At 41.7% G+C, this 16,520-nt stretch overlaps 1 protein-coding gene across 8 annotated transcripts in view; it reads left to right on the forward strand.

The window, feature by feature from the left end:
- ARHGEF7 (Rho guanine nucleotide exchange factor 7) overlaps positions 1 to 16,520 on the forward strand; it is a 129,032-nt gene extending 112,512 nt beyond the window's left edge. For 4 of the 8 annotated variants that reach the window (XM_059685115.1, XM_059685113.1, XM_059685120.1 and 1 more), the window contains 4 exons: positions 2,544 to 2,720; positions 10,957 to 11,056; positions 12,049 to 12,103; positions 13,952 to 16,520. In XM_059685115.1, the coding sequence (XP_059541098.1) occupies positions 2,544 to 2,720; positions 10,957 to 11,056; positions 12,049 to 12,103; positions 13,952 to 14,074 (455 nt within the window). In that variant the 3' untranslated portion in view covers positions 14,075 to 16,520. The other 4 variants (XM_059685114.1, XM_059685117.1, XM_059685118.1 and 1 more) reach the window with 4 other exon arrangements.

A 16,520-nucleotide genomic window follows, 5' to 3' on the forward strand; every position in this document is an offset into this window, starting at 1 on the left:
TGAATTTGCCTGCATTTTATGCATAATGTCTTAAAACCTTAATCTATTGTGAGAACAATAACAAGTGGGCCTTTCTTTTTTTTTTTTTAACTTCCCCAGCATTTGAGGGTGGAGTGCAGTACAGTGGGGGGTGGGGCAGATGGAGTAAAGTAGGTAGTTTGTTCAGTAGAAAAGGGGACAAGTTTACCCTCTGCTGGTGCTGGGGCCACAAGCATCACATATCCTTCTGTACTGTTGTTTCTTAGGGCTTTTATTTTTTAAGAACTGGATGGTTTATATATTACTTCTAGCATAAAAACTAGTTTTTATTCAATTTTCTATGTTTGGTACCCTTTCCACCCTGACATTTGACAAATCACTTATCTCTCCTTCATTTTCATTACCTGTAGTATGATGATTAGAATCAGTGTCCTGTCCTGTCCTGTTTTTAAACTGAAGATGGGGGGAAAAGTGGGAAAGGGAATTTCAACTGCTTTAGCTTTTGTTAAAGATGAAGATAGGACTAATAGGGTTAAACCCCAAGTGGCATTTACAGATCATCTAGAAACTTACTGTGGCCAGTACATTACATATCCCACCTGTGACATTAAGACTTTCCCCTCCATATTCTCACTGGTGAAAATGTCTTTCGTAGTGACTAGCCAGCAGAGAAGGAATAGAAATGGAAAGGTCTGAATGTGGAGTGCATATGCATAAAATCAGGCAATCATTTGTAAGTCCAGATTATTGTCATTTAAGATATTACATACAGGTTCATATATTTGATGAGATTGTGTTATAAGTAATAGGCTGTAAAATGTCAAAATGTTTTTGGTTTTGAATTTGAGATGTTAAAGAATTATTCATCTCAACTTCAGTTATTTGAAATACAATTTCAACCTGATAGTCTCAGGTGACTAGACTAGGCAATATGAGCTTTATGTATGTTTTCTGTGGGCGCTGCATTTCTTCATCCAAGAGACAGTGAGTGCCCTGTGATGTGCCTGTGGCCTTGCTGCTTCTGGCTGCCTCAAAGGAATGGCTCATCGTTTGTGCAGATCTTTCCTTATCACATTGCTTTTATTATGTGTTTCCATTTCTCCTGTGCAAGAAAAGCATTGGACACTACATTGATTTTTATATTTAACGGCTATTATGAGCCAACTCGTATATACAATCATATATGGCCTTAACCCAAACATTCTTAAGAACAGGTCGGATAGGAAATTGACCCTTTGCGCTTGAAAGGTGATTTCCTTGACACATTTGGAAATGGGATCAGAGTGAAAGCAGCTCTTTTCATATTAAATTTTTAGTGAAGACAGGATGTCATCTAAAATTTAGCTCAGTTCCGTATACATTTAGATGCCATTTACAAACTAAACATCTTGGGTATTAACTTCTATCTCAAAGAGATAATGACCTTCACAGACTATAGGTATTTAGTTGAAGAAATCCAAACTAGACTATTGCTTGTTGTTACGGATTTGGAATGGAATTACTTTGGTCAGAAGCAGGAACAGGATGGGACCAGTGGTTGCTGTCTGTGCCATTCCCCAACACAGAGGGGCACCCTGGTTCCCACTGAGTGTTTCGTTCCAGAACCTTTGTCCCTGGTCCATTCCAGCCTGCATGTCCCATGCACAGTTGCCTGCCCAGTCATTGCTCACAGATGCCAACCACTCATGGGCTTATTTCTGTTCTCCCATTTTGCTCCCACTTCCCCCTGTTGTCCTTCTTTTAACATAGTGGCACTACCAGTTCACATCGCTCTTCCTGCCAGTAAAAGGGTCTGCATCAGGGTGGATAATACCTGAACTGACATGGCTTCCCACTTTATCCATATCCACTGGCTGAGCGCTCTAAGGAGTGGACATGCGGGGTGATGGGAAAGGGGCAATGAGTGGGAAGCGGACCCTATTTAATTCCTTTCTCCATTCTGAAATTTTTACAGTGGTTATAGTTCATAAGGTAAGTTTTAGACCCCCATCATTAAGATGACTCCTGGTGACTTATAGTCTGACAAAGAGGTAGCTGAAGAAGTAAGTCAAAAGTCCTTTGAAACTATTTTGCATTCAATATCCACTTAATGGATAGGAAACAATTTTTAATTAACCACACAAATGGTTCCTTTTACAAATAATGTCCTAAATGAGGTTATTTGTCAATAGAATGTGGAATAGAATTGGTTACTTGTTAAATGTCTATGGATTCATTTGTACTAGTAGACCTGGGCTTAATTTGAAAAGATTTAACTGAGGACTTAATAGCAATGTTTTTAGAAAGGAACAATTTGGAAATAATATTGTGCTTTAGGTTTATTTAAATAATAATTGTTCTGGTTTTATTCTAAGGGTTGTGCTAACTTTGTTATTAAAACCCAGCCATAAATAAGGAGAAGTGAACATTGTTGCCATTTTTTAACAGTATTTTCTCTTTTCCTTCTTTTCCCATCACCTTTTGCTTTTATTTTCATGTTTTTGGTTGTGGCTCTTCCTGTCCGTCCTCCTTTTCATCTCACCTTTGCCTGTCACACCTGTCACTCCATCCCACTCCCGTCTTAGCATGGCAAGGCACTGACCTGATGCATAATCACGTCTTGGCTGATGATGACCAATCAAGTCTAGACTCCTTGGGTCGTCGCAGTAGCCTTTCTCGTTTGGAGCCTTCAGACCTCTCGGAAGACTCTGACTATGACAGTATATGGACAGCCCATAGTTACAGAATGGGTTCTACATCTCGTAAGAGCTGTTGCTCATATATCTCTCACCAGAACTAATGCACTTCTGAGCTTTCTTAACAAATGCTTGTTGTATCGCAGCCTGCTTTTCTTAGATGTTTTCTTGCTGTTCCTTGTCTCTTTTATGTGATATTTTAACAACTTTTGAGAGCGTTTCTGATATTCCCATTGTATTTTGTGGAGGCATAATTGCCAATTCAAGTATCCATTTGAAGTTACTTACTAACTGTTGAAGGAGATGGTGAATTCACACAGCCTATATCTATGGGTTCTTTTCTCTGGATAGTGGTGGTTTTATAGCCCAAAATGGTTTGGTTTTTTTAATTCTCACTATAGCAACTGTCTCATTTCTTTTTGGATACAGCTATATGAACACTTTTATATTTTATACTGAAACCATACAGGTTTGTGATCTAAGTGCCAGTAACACGGAGGAGACTCTGGCCTTATATATAGGATTCTAAATTTTTTATGTATAATGGACACCCTGATCAAGTAGTTGTGGAGAGAGAAGAAGGAAAAAGCATGCACAAAAGTACTGAGAGTCGTTCAGACAGCGTGTTCTGAGGACTCCTGGGGGCACTTGGCGACCATGAAGAACCATGTGTTGGTGTGGGCTTTGGGCCGTGGCAGCACTGGAAAGCTTGTCTGCACCCTACAGCTCTGTGCTTGTCAGTGTGCCACATGTGCTCTTCCCTGTGCCCCCATTTGCCCGTGGGGTGTAAGTTTTCCTCTGCAAAGTCCAAATTATTGTCAGAGTTCAGACACGGTCATTACACCAAACTTTCCTTAATTGGAGTAATTTCTCTTAAATGGCACTTAGGAAGCCTGTGCCACTCTACCGAAGGTTTAAAGTCCAAACTCTGAAGCATTGAGCCTCTGAAAGTGTAGATTAGAGTGCTTTCAGAGAGAGGCATTTTGGTGTGCTTAAAAAGGCGAGTGCTTTGGCTTCAGTCACAGCCTGGCTTTCACCCTGACATTCATACTTATACTGCCTGTGATGGACACATTGTTTGTTTTCAGCAACTAGCTGCAGTGAATCTCCATTTACAGCAACCCTAGCCTATGTAACCCTCATTCTTGATTGTAATGGGGTATCTGAGTCTATTGAAGACTTACTGAGTTGCCATGTAACTCACTTATTAGGAAAGCTCAGATTGGGGTGCAGTCCCCCATTTTCCTGGGATTTGTTGTAAGGAGATTTCACTGGCATCACTCAAGACTAATTTCTGCTTCAAAAAGAACTGAATGTGACATGTTGCATTCAGTTGTAGCATCCAAATCCACATCCAGTCATTGCTAGAGGGGAGGAAGTGTGTTCTCTCCCATGCATGCTATATCTGGTGTTAAAATGGAACCTTAAGGTTGTGTTTTAAGTATCCATTGAAACCAGCTTCAGAAAACAAGATGCCATAATAAACTGGGAATAACATTTTTTCCTTTCTTCAGGGTGGCTGTAATTCCAGGTGGCTGTGAATTCTCTCTTCCCTCACCATACCTCCTTCACCAAACCCATGTATTCAGTGTTCTGATCTCGTTGCACAGAGACAACTCTGATACACTATGTCATTGTTTCCTGGGAGCTGGGTCCTGTTGCTCACAAGCCCAGAGGTGCTAGTGAACTCCCGGCAGTAGCATATTGCTTAGAAAATCAGACAGCTTCAGCACCGCATGCAATGGGGTCATTGGGAAAACCGATAATTCTAAGTATCTGTTTTCAAGCTTATGACATCTGGAGATTTCATATTTTTATATCAATTAGTATAAAAAAGTTGAGGAGCAATCGTTTAAAATTAGAGCTCAGTATTAACCCATGGTAGAGATGGAGTTTAATATATGTTCAGCCAAATAGCAAATGGAATTTTTGGAAAGCTATAACTACACAGTTCATATGCTTACTCAATATCATGCAAGGAATTTAGAAGCAATTTTGTTTTATATTACGTAGAGAACTCACCTTTTCTGATATGAATAGAACATCTTTTTGTTTGCTTTGAGACTATAATTGGTGCATTGGCCTCGATGCCTTTGCCATGCCTTAGTAAACTTGGGTTGCCTGGGTCATTTGCTATATACCACAATTGAAGTACAGTTGCTGCACTTAGATTTTTCTGTAACACTAGTATCATTTGGGTTGTCTAAATGAGTTTCATTTTCTTTACACCAAAGTTTTGACATGTTCCCATTATTCCTGTTTGTACCAGTTAAAGCCATTTGACGATGATTCTTTGTTGATGCTAAGATCACTGCACAATAACAACCTGGTTTTTTGTTTGTTTGGATTTGTTTTGAATGTCTGGCACCATTAGTTCTTGTGACCTGGTTGGAAGTAATAGTGCCACAGGCCTGAAAACAGTTCTTGTGTGGCAGTGGTGATAAGGCGTCCAAAGGGCCATGTTTCTACTTCTGTGGAACTTTAGTCATGCTGAAATAGTATTATATGCTTATACAGTTCTGTAATATCTATGTGTACAGCTAGTATTATAATGAAAGGATGAAGAATCTGGACTAGAAAGTAGGGTTAAGCCATTACCAGGCCTTGTTGCAAATGGCCTAAATGGTGTTCCCATTGAATTAACACTTGCCACAAATACATAAACTTATATTAATTGTGTTTTGCATAAAATTGCCAAACACAGTAATGTATATATAGTGGTATAAGACCTGGGAGAAATTTATATATTGTGCTTTTTATCTGTGAACGGGAAAGCCATTTTTAGTGGGTGACTGCCCTTTGAAGACTCAGTTGGATGTATACCTGAATGTTGCATTGTATTGTACAGTATCATGTTATTGTTTGTGGTTGCATATGGCAATGAAGTGTTTGTTTTATAAAAAAAAAAAAAGACGTCTGTTATGTACAGTTGAAATAAATTTTGCATTTGCTAGCCTGTGGCTTTTAATATTTGTTACATGGGGGTGGGGGGAGTAGCATAGTTTGCAGTTTAATATGATTTGGCTGTTCTCATGAACGTTGTCTTCCAAAGAAAGGCCAGGCAATAGAACACTTTCTATCTGCCTTAATGGAGAAGCTCTCACTTTCTTAGGTTACATATGTTCTAAACAATACAGGGCCCCTCATTGTACATTTTTATTTCATCTATTTTTCTTTAATTTTTCAATCACTGGGAAGTTTGTCTTAAGAATGGAGCATCTCATTTTTGTGTGTTTTGTGTGTGTGTGTGTGTGTGTGTGTGTGTGTGCATAAATACAAAAAAAACGCAACTTTAATGCTTTTTTATACTAAGGTCAGTTTTTATTTTTGTTTTTTTAAAGTGCATGCCCAGTTTAGTAGGAAAAGCAAAATGAAAGGAAAAGAAGTCCCCGTGCCATTGTGGGGCTAGGCCAAGGTGCAGACAGTGAACAAATGCAAATCATTCTCTAAAGAGAATCCTCACATTTCTTTTCCTAAGAAAAATAGAGTCTTATAGCCATAAATAACAAAGTGGCATTTTGGAGAAATTTTGTGAAGTAGATTTTTAAAAGTATAATAATTTTTTAAAATATTTTTTTTATTGATTTCAGAGAGGAAGGGTGAGAGGTAGAAACATCAATGATGAGAATCATTGATTGGCTGCCTCCTGCACGCCCCCTACTGGGGATTGAGCTCACAGCCCGGGCATGTGCCCTGACCTGGAATCAAACATGACCTGGTTCGTAGGCTGATTGATGCTCAACCACTGACCATACCGCCCAGGCTAACGTGTAATATTTTACTTCATTCTGGAAGTTATTTCACTTTTGGTTGTGTATAAGTAGATGAAGATATTAGAAATATGAATTTAAGAAGTGAGTTTTGCTACAAACATACTAGACTGCTGGCTAGCTAGGCAGATATGTTTGTTATTTATTTTTTTATATAAACTGTTTCTTGGCTTTTGGTGGAGGCTGACTCACTCATGTGTACACACACACACACACACATCATGCTCATGCCCTGGATTTGTGTTGTCAGATCAGGCACCAAGGTAGTGGTCTAACAACTGAGATGATTGTGCGCTGGGGCTTGAGTCCCACTTACTCCTGCTGCCTGGGCCAATCATCTGTTTATAAAATGGAAGTGTCCGATCAATCGGTGTTTCTCAAATGAAGGCCCATTTGGGGTTCTCTGAATGTTTTAGGAAGCAGTGTTCTAAGTGTGTCTTCAGCTTCTGGATTACACCTCTGAGTTGCCTCCAGGGGCCCCAGTGCCTACTGTCTCTCCAGCTGTGTGGTGCAGAGTGACCCCTGCTGGTGGCCGTGTGGACCTGTCACTGCCTGTTTGCAGCCATTGGCGGCTGGATCCCAAGCATGTGCAGATCTCTTTGGAGTCCTCAGGTTTGGTAAATGCTGTTGGTGCTAAGTATACATTATTGTTTCCTTATCTTCACCCCCTATTGAACAACACAAGACCAACCAGCATTTGTGTGTATGTATCTATAGATAGGATTTTAGGCTAGTCGAGCACTCTTCAGATTGTTACCCGGAAAGATTGATGCTGAAGAAAAAATGTTTAGCACGCAGACGAATTTAGGAAATGCTGAATTAAACTTCAACAGGCATTTTTACTGCAAACCTTCTGAAAACCTTAAAAATGCTACATGTACCTTGTGAATCTCTAAGAAGTGGCTGTAGCATTCAACATTTTCCAAGATGATGTGCTGTGGAAACCCCTATTATCACCTGTAAAATACAGATTTTGGGAAACACAGGTTTGAGTATGCTGGAAACATCATGAACCTGCTCATCTGTGTCTCAGACCTTTTCGAGAATTTTAAATAAAGCAATAGAACATTTTTGGTGGTTCTGCTGTTAAATCGTTTTTCCAAACTAAGTAGTTCAGGCAAAACATGCTGCAGTACCTCTGAAAATATTTCAGTAATCTTGGAGGTAACTTGTTAAATCTGTTTACTTTCTAAAACTTTGTTCTTAAAGAAATAGTCAACTTACTTATAAACCTGGCTGGAGAATATCCCTTTATTGTTTTGTTGAAATACTAACATTTTTTCAGTTATTTTAGCAAAATATGTTATATTGAAACTAGGCAAAATATTAGCCTCCCATGGATTTCTGTTCAGGAAACAAGTAATCTTCATTAACAAACCTCCTGGCTCATCATCAGACCTATAAATGACATTTTTTTTTTTTTACATTGGCATGTTTCAGGAATATAGCAGCTTAGTACATCTGACTATAGCAAACTTAACATTTTTTTCTGTCTTAGATATTTTTATTTATTTTTAGAGGGAGGAAGTGGGGGTGGGGGGAGAGAAACATCAATGTGAGAGTAAACATAGATTGGCTGCTTCCTGCATACTCCCAACCAGGAATTAAGCCCACAAACTGGGCATGTACCCTGACTGGGGATTGAACTGGCAACCTTTTGATGCACAGGAGGACACCCAACCAATTGAACCACACTGATCAGGGTTCAAACTTAACATTTTTATAATATATAGTTGCATTCTTCTTGTGTGTTTTAAGTGTATTTAAAAATCAGAACCATGTCATGCATGTACAACCGTTGTACAGATTTTAGTTTCTCTGATTTAGTTATGCTACGTGATGGAATTTAAAGTTTTTATCTTTATGATTTCATCTGGTAAGAGAGATTTATAAAATGTAATTTTTAAGTTAATCCTCAGGACAACTCTGCAGCAGTGGTCAATTTTGTTCTTCTATTTTACCAGTAATGGAATGTGGTTCAGTGGTTAAGTGAGCAGCCTGAGTTTATTGAGGACTACCACCGACGGGTGTGAGTGCAAGCGCAGATGGTCCCAGCCCCTCTGCAGGACAGCGACTGCTGTCTGGCCCCTTTACAAAGTGGATATCCCTTGTGATTCTGTCTTATGTTATTTGAACGTTTTAATGCTGGAAAGAGTGTAAATAGTTTGCCTAGGAAGCTAGAAGATGTAAAAATAATTATGTGTAGAATTTAATATTCCCTCAAGTGCTATTGTATAAAAACATTTTTAACCTCTTGTTTCATTAATCCATTTGAAGGACTGTTGTATTACAAAACTGAATGTGACAGGTAAACAACTGATAACTTTTTTGATTTGACTAACACAGTCAAGAACTGTTTGGACTCAAAGCAGATACCCGTTGGAAAATTTATGAGTCTTCTAAATTGTCCTATGTCATCAGTTTGCTTCTCTTCACAGTGCAAATTAAATTTGTTTTCTACATATCTGAATCTTTCTGAATCTTTTTCTCTTTTTCTAGGAAAATAGCACATGAATTAACTTCCTTATAAAAACATGGGTAACGTTTACATTTGTATCAGAAGCACCGGATTTTCCTCAGCCTTAAGAATTTTTGAGCTGGCTTGTATCCCTGTACTTTCTCAGTACTTTGTTTCACATACCAGTTTCCTTCTTAAGCAGCATTTCCCCAAGTAGCCCAGGTTTCCAAACAGCCTTCCCTACTAACCCAGAAAGGCCTAGAAGACACGCCACTCGCCATGGCAAGTAATTCTCCAGCTGTGCAGCTCACTGTGTAAAAGGGAGTCTGTGGCCCTAAAGCAGGGTATGAGTGAAGCCACGCCTCCCTCTGCCTGACAGTGACCAGGTCTGCTGGATTTGCAGCATGGTGGGAACACGAAAACGCTAGCAGCGGGTCCTCTTTGAAGTGGTATTTGATAAACCTATGTACAAACATACTTCTATATACCAGTGTATTAAGTAAGGCTTGTGACAACATTCTAAGTACTGCATTTGATTATAACATTGAAGTTATTCTCAGCGAACATAAAGGCCCTTCCCTTAATTGGTGTAAAAAAAAGATACGTATAGAAGCTTGTGCTGTGTAACATAAGATAGAGCGTGATTTTCTTACCCCTGAGGTAACAAAGAAGGCTGTCAGCACCTCAGTTTTGTCCTGTTCTGGATGTTACGGTTTCCCAGCGGCTTGTATTTGGTACCTTTCCTCGGCTGTGAGGCTGGGCAGGAAGGCTTTACAGATGTCCAGCTGCAGCCGGGAGGCTTGGCCACGGCCCGAGTCCCCTTCCCTGCGGCGTGCTGCCGTGGGGATGGCAGAGGTACTCTCCGGACATCAGTCATGTTTTATGCGCCCTCCTATGGAGCTTCGACAGTAACTGTTAATCTTGTGCCATTCATAGCAGTAAAAGCTTACATACTGGTGGAAACTGTTCTTCAAAATGAAACTGAAAACATTGGTGGTATGCTGAACATTCCCATGATACAAATATGTACAATAAGTGCCCTCTTATAATTCAATGAACTTTTAGGAAGGCAAGTCAAAGATAAACCAAGAAAAATAAGATCAAGCAAGTTACGCTGTGTAATTAGCGTATGTCAACATCAAAGGTATTTTTTAATGGAGAAATGTGTGTCACATTACCATTTGCAGGTGTTTGTTTCTCTGTAGACCACATCCTTCCGCAATTTGCATTTTATATTTTTCAAAAATACAAATGATATATGTTATAGTGTTATACAGCCTTTGATACTATTTTAAGATTTTCTTCCTGTATCCTTAAATAAGATTTGATTCTCTTTTTTCTCACATTTTAAAGTAAATATTTGAGTTTCTCAGTTAATTTCTAAAGTACCTGTTTTGTGGCAAACATGTATGGAGACACACTGTCATGAGCAAGCGGTTGTGTGGGGAGCTCGTTAAGTGCCATAAACTTGTCTCTGACGTGGTGAACGGTTTACTTCTAGGGAATGAAGAGTAGTTTTCATAAAAGAAACAAGTAATAAATTCCACTTCTAAGCCATATGCCATAATAGCTATATTTTTAACTGTCACTGTAGAGTTAAATGTTTTAATTGCCAGTTTTTTAAATTTACAAACAGGGTATATGTACTATATAGTCTGACATATCTTTTTAAGATTCCTGGAGTAATACAGCTTAAGGTTTCGTGGATTTGGATATTTATTCCAAAATACCCAGAGTACTGTGGGCAGACTCTTTAACGTACTACCTGCGGGAAAATTCTGGATTTAAGAGATCCGTAATCCAGATTTAGAAACAGAAGCTTAATAAGTTAGAAAAAGGCTGTTTCCTTTTTTCTGTAATGCTTTAGGCATGAAAAAAACTGGGTTCAGTAGACAGAGATGGAGAAAATTGGTAAAAGTTGCCCTTCCCTATTTTATCTAGAAAGTAATTCATGTGATGCACAGTCCCTAGAATTTAATGTTAATATTTAGATAATGTTAATATAGTGAAATTGTTCTTAGCTTTGCTGTGGTATTCACCTTGGGTATTTTTTTTTTTTTTTTAATGATGATAGGTTCACGTAAAGAATCTGCTCCACAAGTTTTGCTTCCAGAAGAAGAAAAAATTATAGTTGAAGAAACAAAAAGCAATGGTCAGACAGTGATAGAAGAAAAGTAAGATGTATTCCAGTATTAAAATGCAGGCATGTGGGTGTGTGTGGAAGGGGGTGGTTTGTGGAGGGCATGGGTGTGTGTGTGTGTGTGTGTGTGTGTGTGTGTGTGTGTGTGTGTGTAGGGGTGGGGGCATGGGTGTGTGTGTGTGTGTGTGGAGGGCTGGGGGCATGAGAGGGTGTGTGTGTGTGTGGAGAGGTGGGGGCATGAGGGTGTGTGTGTATAAGGGTGGGGGCATGAGAGGTTGTGTGTGTGTGTGTGGAGAGGTGGGGGCATGAGGGTGTGTGTGTATAAGGGTGGGGGCATGAGTGTGTGTGTGTAGGGGTGGGGGCATGAGAGGTTGTGTGTGTGTAGGGGTGGGGGCATGGGTGTGTGTGTGTGTGGAGAGGTGGGGGCATGAGGGTGTGTGTGTATAAGGGTGGGGGCATGAGTGTGTGTGTGTAGGGGTGGGGGCATGAGAGGTTGTGTGTGTGTAGGGGTGGGGGCATGGGTGTGTGTGTGTGTGTGGAGGGCTGGGGGCATGAGAGGGTGTGTGTGTGTGTGGAGAGGTGGGGGCATGAGAGGTTGTGTGTGTGTAGGGGTGGGGGCATGGGTGTGTGTGTGTGTGTGGAGGGCTGGGGGAATGAGAGGGTGTGTGTGTGGAGGGGTAGGGGCATGGGAGGGTATGTGTGTGGAGGGCTGGGGGCATGAGAAGGTGTGTGTGTGGAGGATGAGGGGGAGGGAGGAGTGGAGCATTGGAGTCAGAAAAATTCCAGGAGGGTTGGGGTGTGGCTTCAGAAACTACTACTTTGTGTCCTGGTAGGTGGGAGTTTACATTGACTAGGCTCTACCTGCCCATAGAAAGAGGCTGATTGTTCTGAAGTGTATGAATTTAGGTGTTTAGAGAGGAGGGTAGAGCAGCCCTGTTTATTTCGTCTGGCATGTTATGAACTGCTTCTCTCTGTCCTCTTCATCCCTTGTCCTTGTTCAGGTGTTCATTCTGTTTTCTATTCTAGGAGTCTTGTTGATACCGTCTATGCATTGAAGGATGAAGTCCAAGAATTAAGACAGGTGAGTCCTAATCAGTTTTTAATCTTTTTTTTTTTTAATGGGGGGGGGCGAAGAGGAAAACACTATATTGAAAATGAAGTCGATGTCCTTAAGCAAAATAATACAAAAAGAAGCCCTCTGGAGTGGCTCAGTTGGTTGAGTGTCCCATACACCAAAAGGTTGTGGGTTTGATCCCCAGTCGGGGTACATTCAGGAGGCAAACCGATCAATGTTTCTCTCTCATGTCAATGTCTATCTCTCTCCATTCCTCTCTGTAAGCATGTCCTCATCATTTAAAATATCTAAAACTCCATCTAGTTAAAAGTTTTATTAACTACCTACTGTGACTATTCTCTGCCACTTTGTAGTGTAACACATGGTCTTTGTTCCAAGGAAACCAAAACAACAAGTCAGTTAGACAAAGTATATAAGTATGTATATGGTTTTGGGGGGACATAGGGTATTCCCAAAAATGTATACAAACTTTAATAGCTGATAACTCAATTTTCACTCCTTTTCAAATTTAACTAATTTGAAATACTAGGTCAGCGGTTCTCAACCTATGGGTCGCGACCCCTTTGGGGGTTGAACGACCCTTTCACAAGGGTCGCCTAAGACCATCGGAAAACACATATATAATTACATACTGTTTTTGTGATTAATCACTATGCTTTAATTATGTTCAATTTGTAACAATGAAAATACATCCTGCATATCAGATATTTACATTACGATTCATAACAGTAGCAAAATTACAGTTACGAAGTAGCAACCAAAATAATTGTATGGTTGGGGGTCATCACAACATGATGAACTGTATTGAAGGGTCACGGCATTAGGAAGGTTGAGAACCACTGTAAGCCAGACTAAGCTTTGAACAAAAGAAAATTTATCCAGTAGACTTTTTACAGGGATACATAAAAAATAAAGTTTACAGTACAAACCCAGCAACAGTTAGCGGATTGCGGCTGCACAAATACGGAACGAAATGATTCTTGATGTTTGCGATTCTATTGCTTCACCTTATCAGCAGTGCCTGCACCAGAACGGCATTGACAAAAAAAAAAAAAGTTATTCATTTCTGTAGCTTTTTTAAAATATTGAAAATGATCTCTTAAACACTGACTTTGTAATCATTCAAAGTGTGTATACATGTTTTGGGTCACCCTATGTATTATTTGTACAAACGGCTTTGGTCTCAGGAGGGAGCGGTAAGTGTTGCTTCACAGGCCGGAGCTCGGGAGAAGCGGAGCTCAGCATGGTCTGGGTGGGACGGGACACTGCTCTGAGCTGCCTCTCAGCCTTCCCTGCAGCTTCCAAATACTTGTCTTCCTCTGAGGGGCTTCCGGGTTTGTGCTGTCCCCTTGGCAAGGGATGCATCTTTGTGTGTGCACCTTCTCCATGCGGAGGAATGATTAGGTGCAAACTGTACGGGAGTAGGTGCTTAGTCACTCACTCTGTATTCATTCAGCTGCTGTTACTTCCATCCCGACATAACTAAGATCTTTACAGGTGTGAAAGGAGCGGGGGGGTGGGGAGTGTGCAAGTTGTTCCTTTTGCTATTTCCAGCCATGTTCTTAAGGTATGTCGTACAGCGATTCTCCCCTTCAGTAATCGGAACTTAAATTGTCAGTGACATTAGAACTGTTTCTCCATCTGTGATTGGTCTTGGTCCCAGGAGCACCTGTGCGATAAGGAGCCGCGAGTGTCTGTCGAGGCATGTGGGCAGTCTTGTCGAATACACCCATGCCCACAGCACAGGGCACATTGCAGCACAGAGTTTCAATTGGCAAGACCCCAGCCCTCCTGGGGGAAGGAAGTCCTCTCCAGGGCCCAACACACTGAATGTCCTGTCTGCTTTGTTGACAGGATAACAAGAAGATGAAGAAATCTCTGGAGGAAGAACAGCGAGCCCGCAAAGACTTGGAGAAGCTGGTGAGGAAAGTTTTAAAGAACATGAACGACCCTTCCTGGGACGAGACCAACCTCTAAGGAACGGCCATGGCTCTTCCCTGAAGACCAGTTAGGAGACTGCTGGGACCCTGGGGCAGGGCTGTGCATACAAAAGCTGGAGTCCAGGCGAAGAGAAACACATTGTTCCTGAAGAGTCCAGCCATGAGGTATCGACACTGAGGGCAACTGCATTAATCTTACTCTGCTGACATCTCAATTACCTCATTTTGCAATAAGTGCAGTGACTGACTACAAACCCTGGTCTTTCAGGCTTTTATTGAATCTATATAAATATTATATATACATGTTTCGTGTAAATAATCCTGTTTTGAATGCATATCCCTGATTGTTATATCTGTTACCCCTGCTAGAACTTCCTTCCCACTAACCTTTCTGGTCCCATGACCTAGAAGTTGTGTTCACACACACATGCATGGAAAGCAGAGACGCGTGGCTGTGGTAGATGCCTGACTTCTCCACCGCTGTGGTTTCTATAGTGCTCTGAAAATACTTCCCATGTTGGTTGCCTACCTAATTTAACCTTATTTATAGCTGCAGAGACAACTTGAATACCATTTGAAAGTCTTCTGTTAAAGCAGTGTTGCAGTCACCGACGTGGGTGTCTCTGAGTGCGTGCTCTGGCTGAGTGAGGGTCTGGGCCTCAGCCATGAATCCCAGGAAGTCCCACTCAGGCCACCGCGTCCAGCTGCAGGTGCACCCTCTCGTCTGCTTTGAGTGGATCTGTGGTCACCAGAGTATCCACTGCACTTGGAGAGGCCATACAGACTTGTATATGTAGGCTAGTTTAATAATGTGACCAAGTGCACTGCTTTGTCCTCAAAAGAGAGTGCTTCACTAGAATCTGTAAATAGAATGTGTTATTACACATCACTGTGGCCGGGAAGACGAAGCGAGGTGGTGCTATGGGTAGGATTCCTGTGTCAGCCAGCGTCAACCCTGAGCTCTGCTTTACCGTCAGGGCAGCAAGCATTACTGCAGAGCTCACTGGGAAAGAAGAATAAGCAATATCCACCTTAAATCCCACCTAAATAATGAAAGTTTAAATGTGGGTCCATTCCCTCCCTGTATCCAAACTGCAGAGCAGACAAAGGAGGAAGTGGGCCCCAACCTGGCTCTGCAGCCCCCGGGCCAGGGCTCTAGAAGCCTCGCAGCCGGCAGGAACAGCCTGGAGCCTAGCTTGTCCTGCCGTGGAGATAGGATCGGCGATATCACAGGGTCTGTGCTTTCCGTTTCCCTCTTCTAAGAGGTTGTTTTAGTGAGATGACTTCTTCATAGAACAAGCGTTACATTGTTAAGAAGCAGAATTGCAGCACTGTGCATTAGAGACCGCTCAGAAATACCTTTTTGGCCTCAGATGTGACCTTTGATTTGCAACCTATTTATTGGTCAAGTGACCCTTTAATCTTTGATGCCTATGGACTGGGCATCTTTGGAACTAGTTGGTTTTCTGGTTGTCCATGGTTCTGTTTCCATGCCCTTGCTAATTAGTCCCTGTGCCCGCCCATCTCCCTGGGGGGTGGTCCTGGAGCCGGCCCTCCCGCTGCAAGCTCAGCAGGTGTGTGGGGCCCAGCATTGACCTGCCCACACTTGACCTTTCAACTAGAATTGCCAACTTTCTCTACTTAGCATTCATGTGTGCTAGGACTAGAAAATAGTGTCATTTTTTTTTACAGTACTATTTTTTTGGTGATGCATAAGACATTGCGGTGAAAAACAATTACATTTGAGTGTACTGAAGTTTGCTGTCTTAAGCAAATTTTAACTCAGGAACAACATTCAGCACCTGATCCCTCCACCACTTAGTGATGAGCGATGTTGCAGCCAGCATCCCAGACGGGTCTCTTACAGCACCTGCCTTAACTGTTGCTAAAGCGACAAGTGAGAACTTGTGTTTTCCTGTCCCTCCCCTTGCCCCGGCGGGGTGATGGTTGAGGTGCCCGTGTAATGCATTACCTTTCTTCCCCAGGATCCAATATTTTACTAAACATTTTAGGGAGCAGAGAAAATGCATCATAGCAATTCTACAGACCTGCCCTCTTATAAACAGACTGCACGCGTCTCTCCGGGTGACTCCTGAGAGGTTGGGAGTGATGATGATGGTAGAAAGGCGCGCTGTTGACTCTAAGGGTTACTTCTCTGCTCTCACCTTTCTTGGATGAGGAGACAAGCCATTCCTATCCTGAGATGTGAAGCACTTTTATTTCCACACGACACTGACGTGTGGCATCAGAAGCTCTGCCCACTGTGCTCTGCAGAGTGTGCCTGTCCACGTGCGCCAGGGTCCGGGCCCCGGAGACCTCCGGCTCTGGCGGACTCCTGCTGCCCTCCACTTCTTTCTCCAGGACACAGAGGCCGCGTTTACAGCCCTGGGGACACCGCGCAAATGCCACTGACTGTCTGGCGCTGACTACTCATACTATGTTGTTGTAATTATTAAACTGATTATTTTTTCTTATGTTACAAA

Source organism: Myotis daubentonii, chromosome 2 (genome assembly GCF_963259705.1).
Source record: "Myotis daubentonii chromosome 2, mMyoDau2.1, whole genome shotgun sequence".
Lineage (NCBI taxonomy): Eukaryota > Metazoa > Chordata > Mammalia > Chiroptera > Vespertilionidae > Myotis > Myotis daubentonii.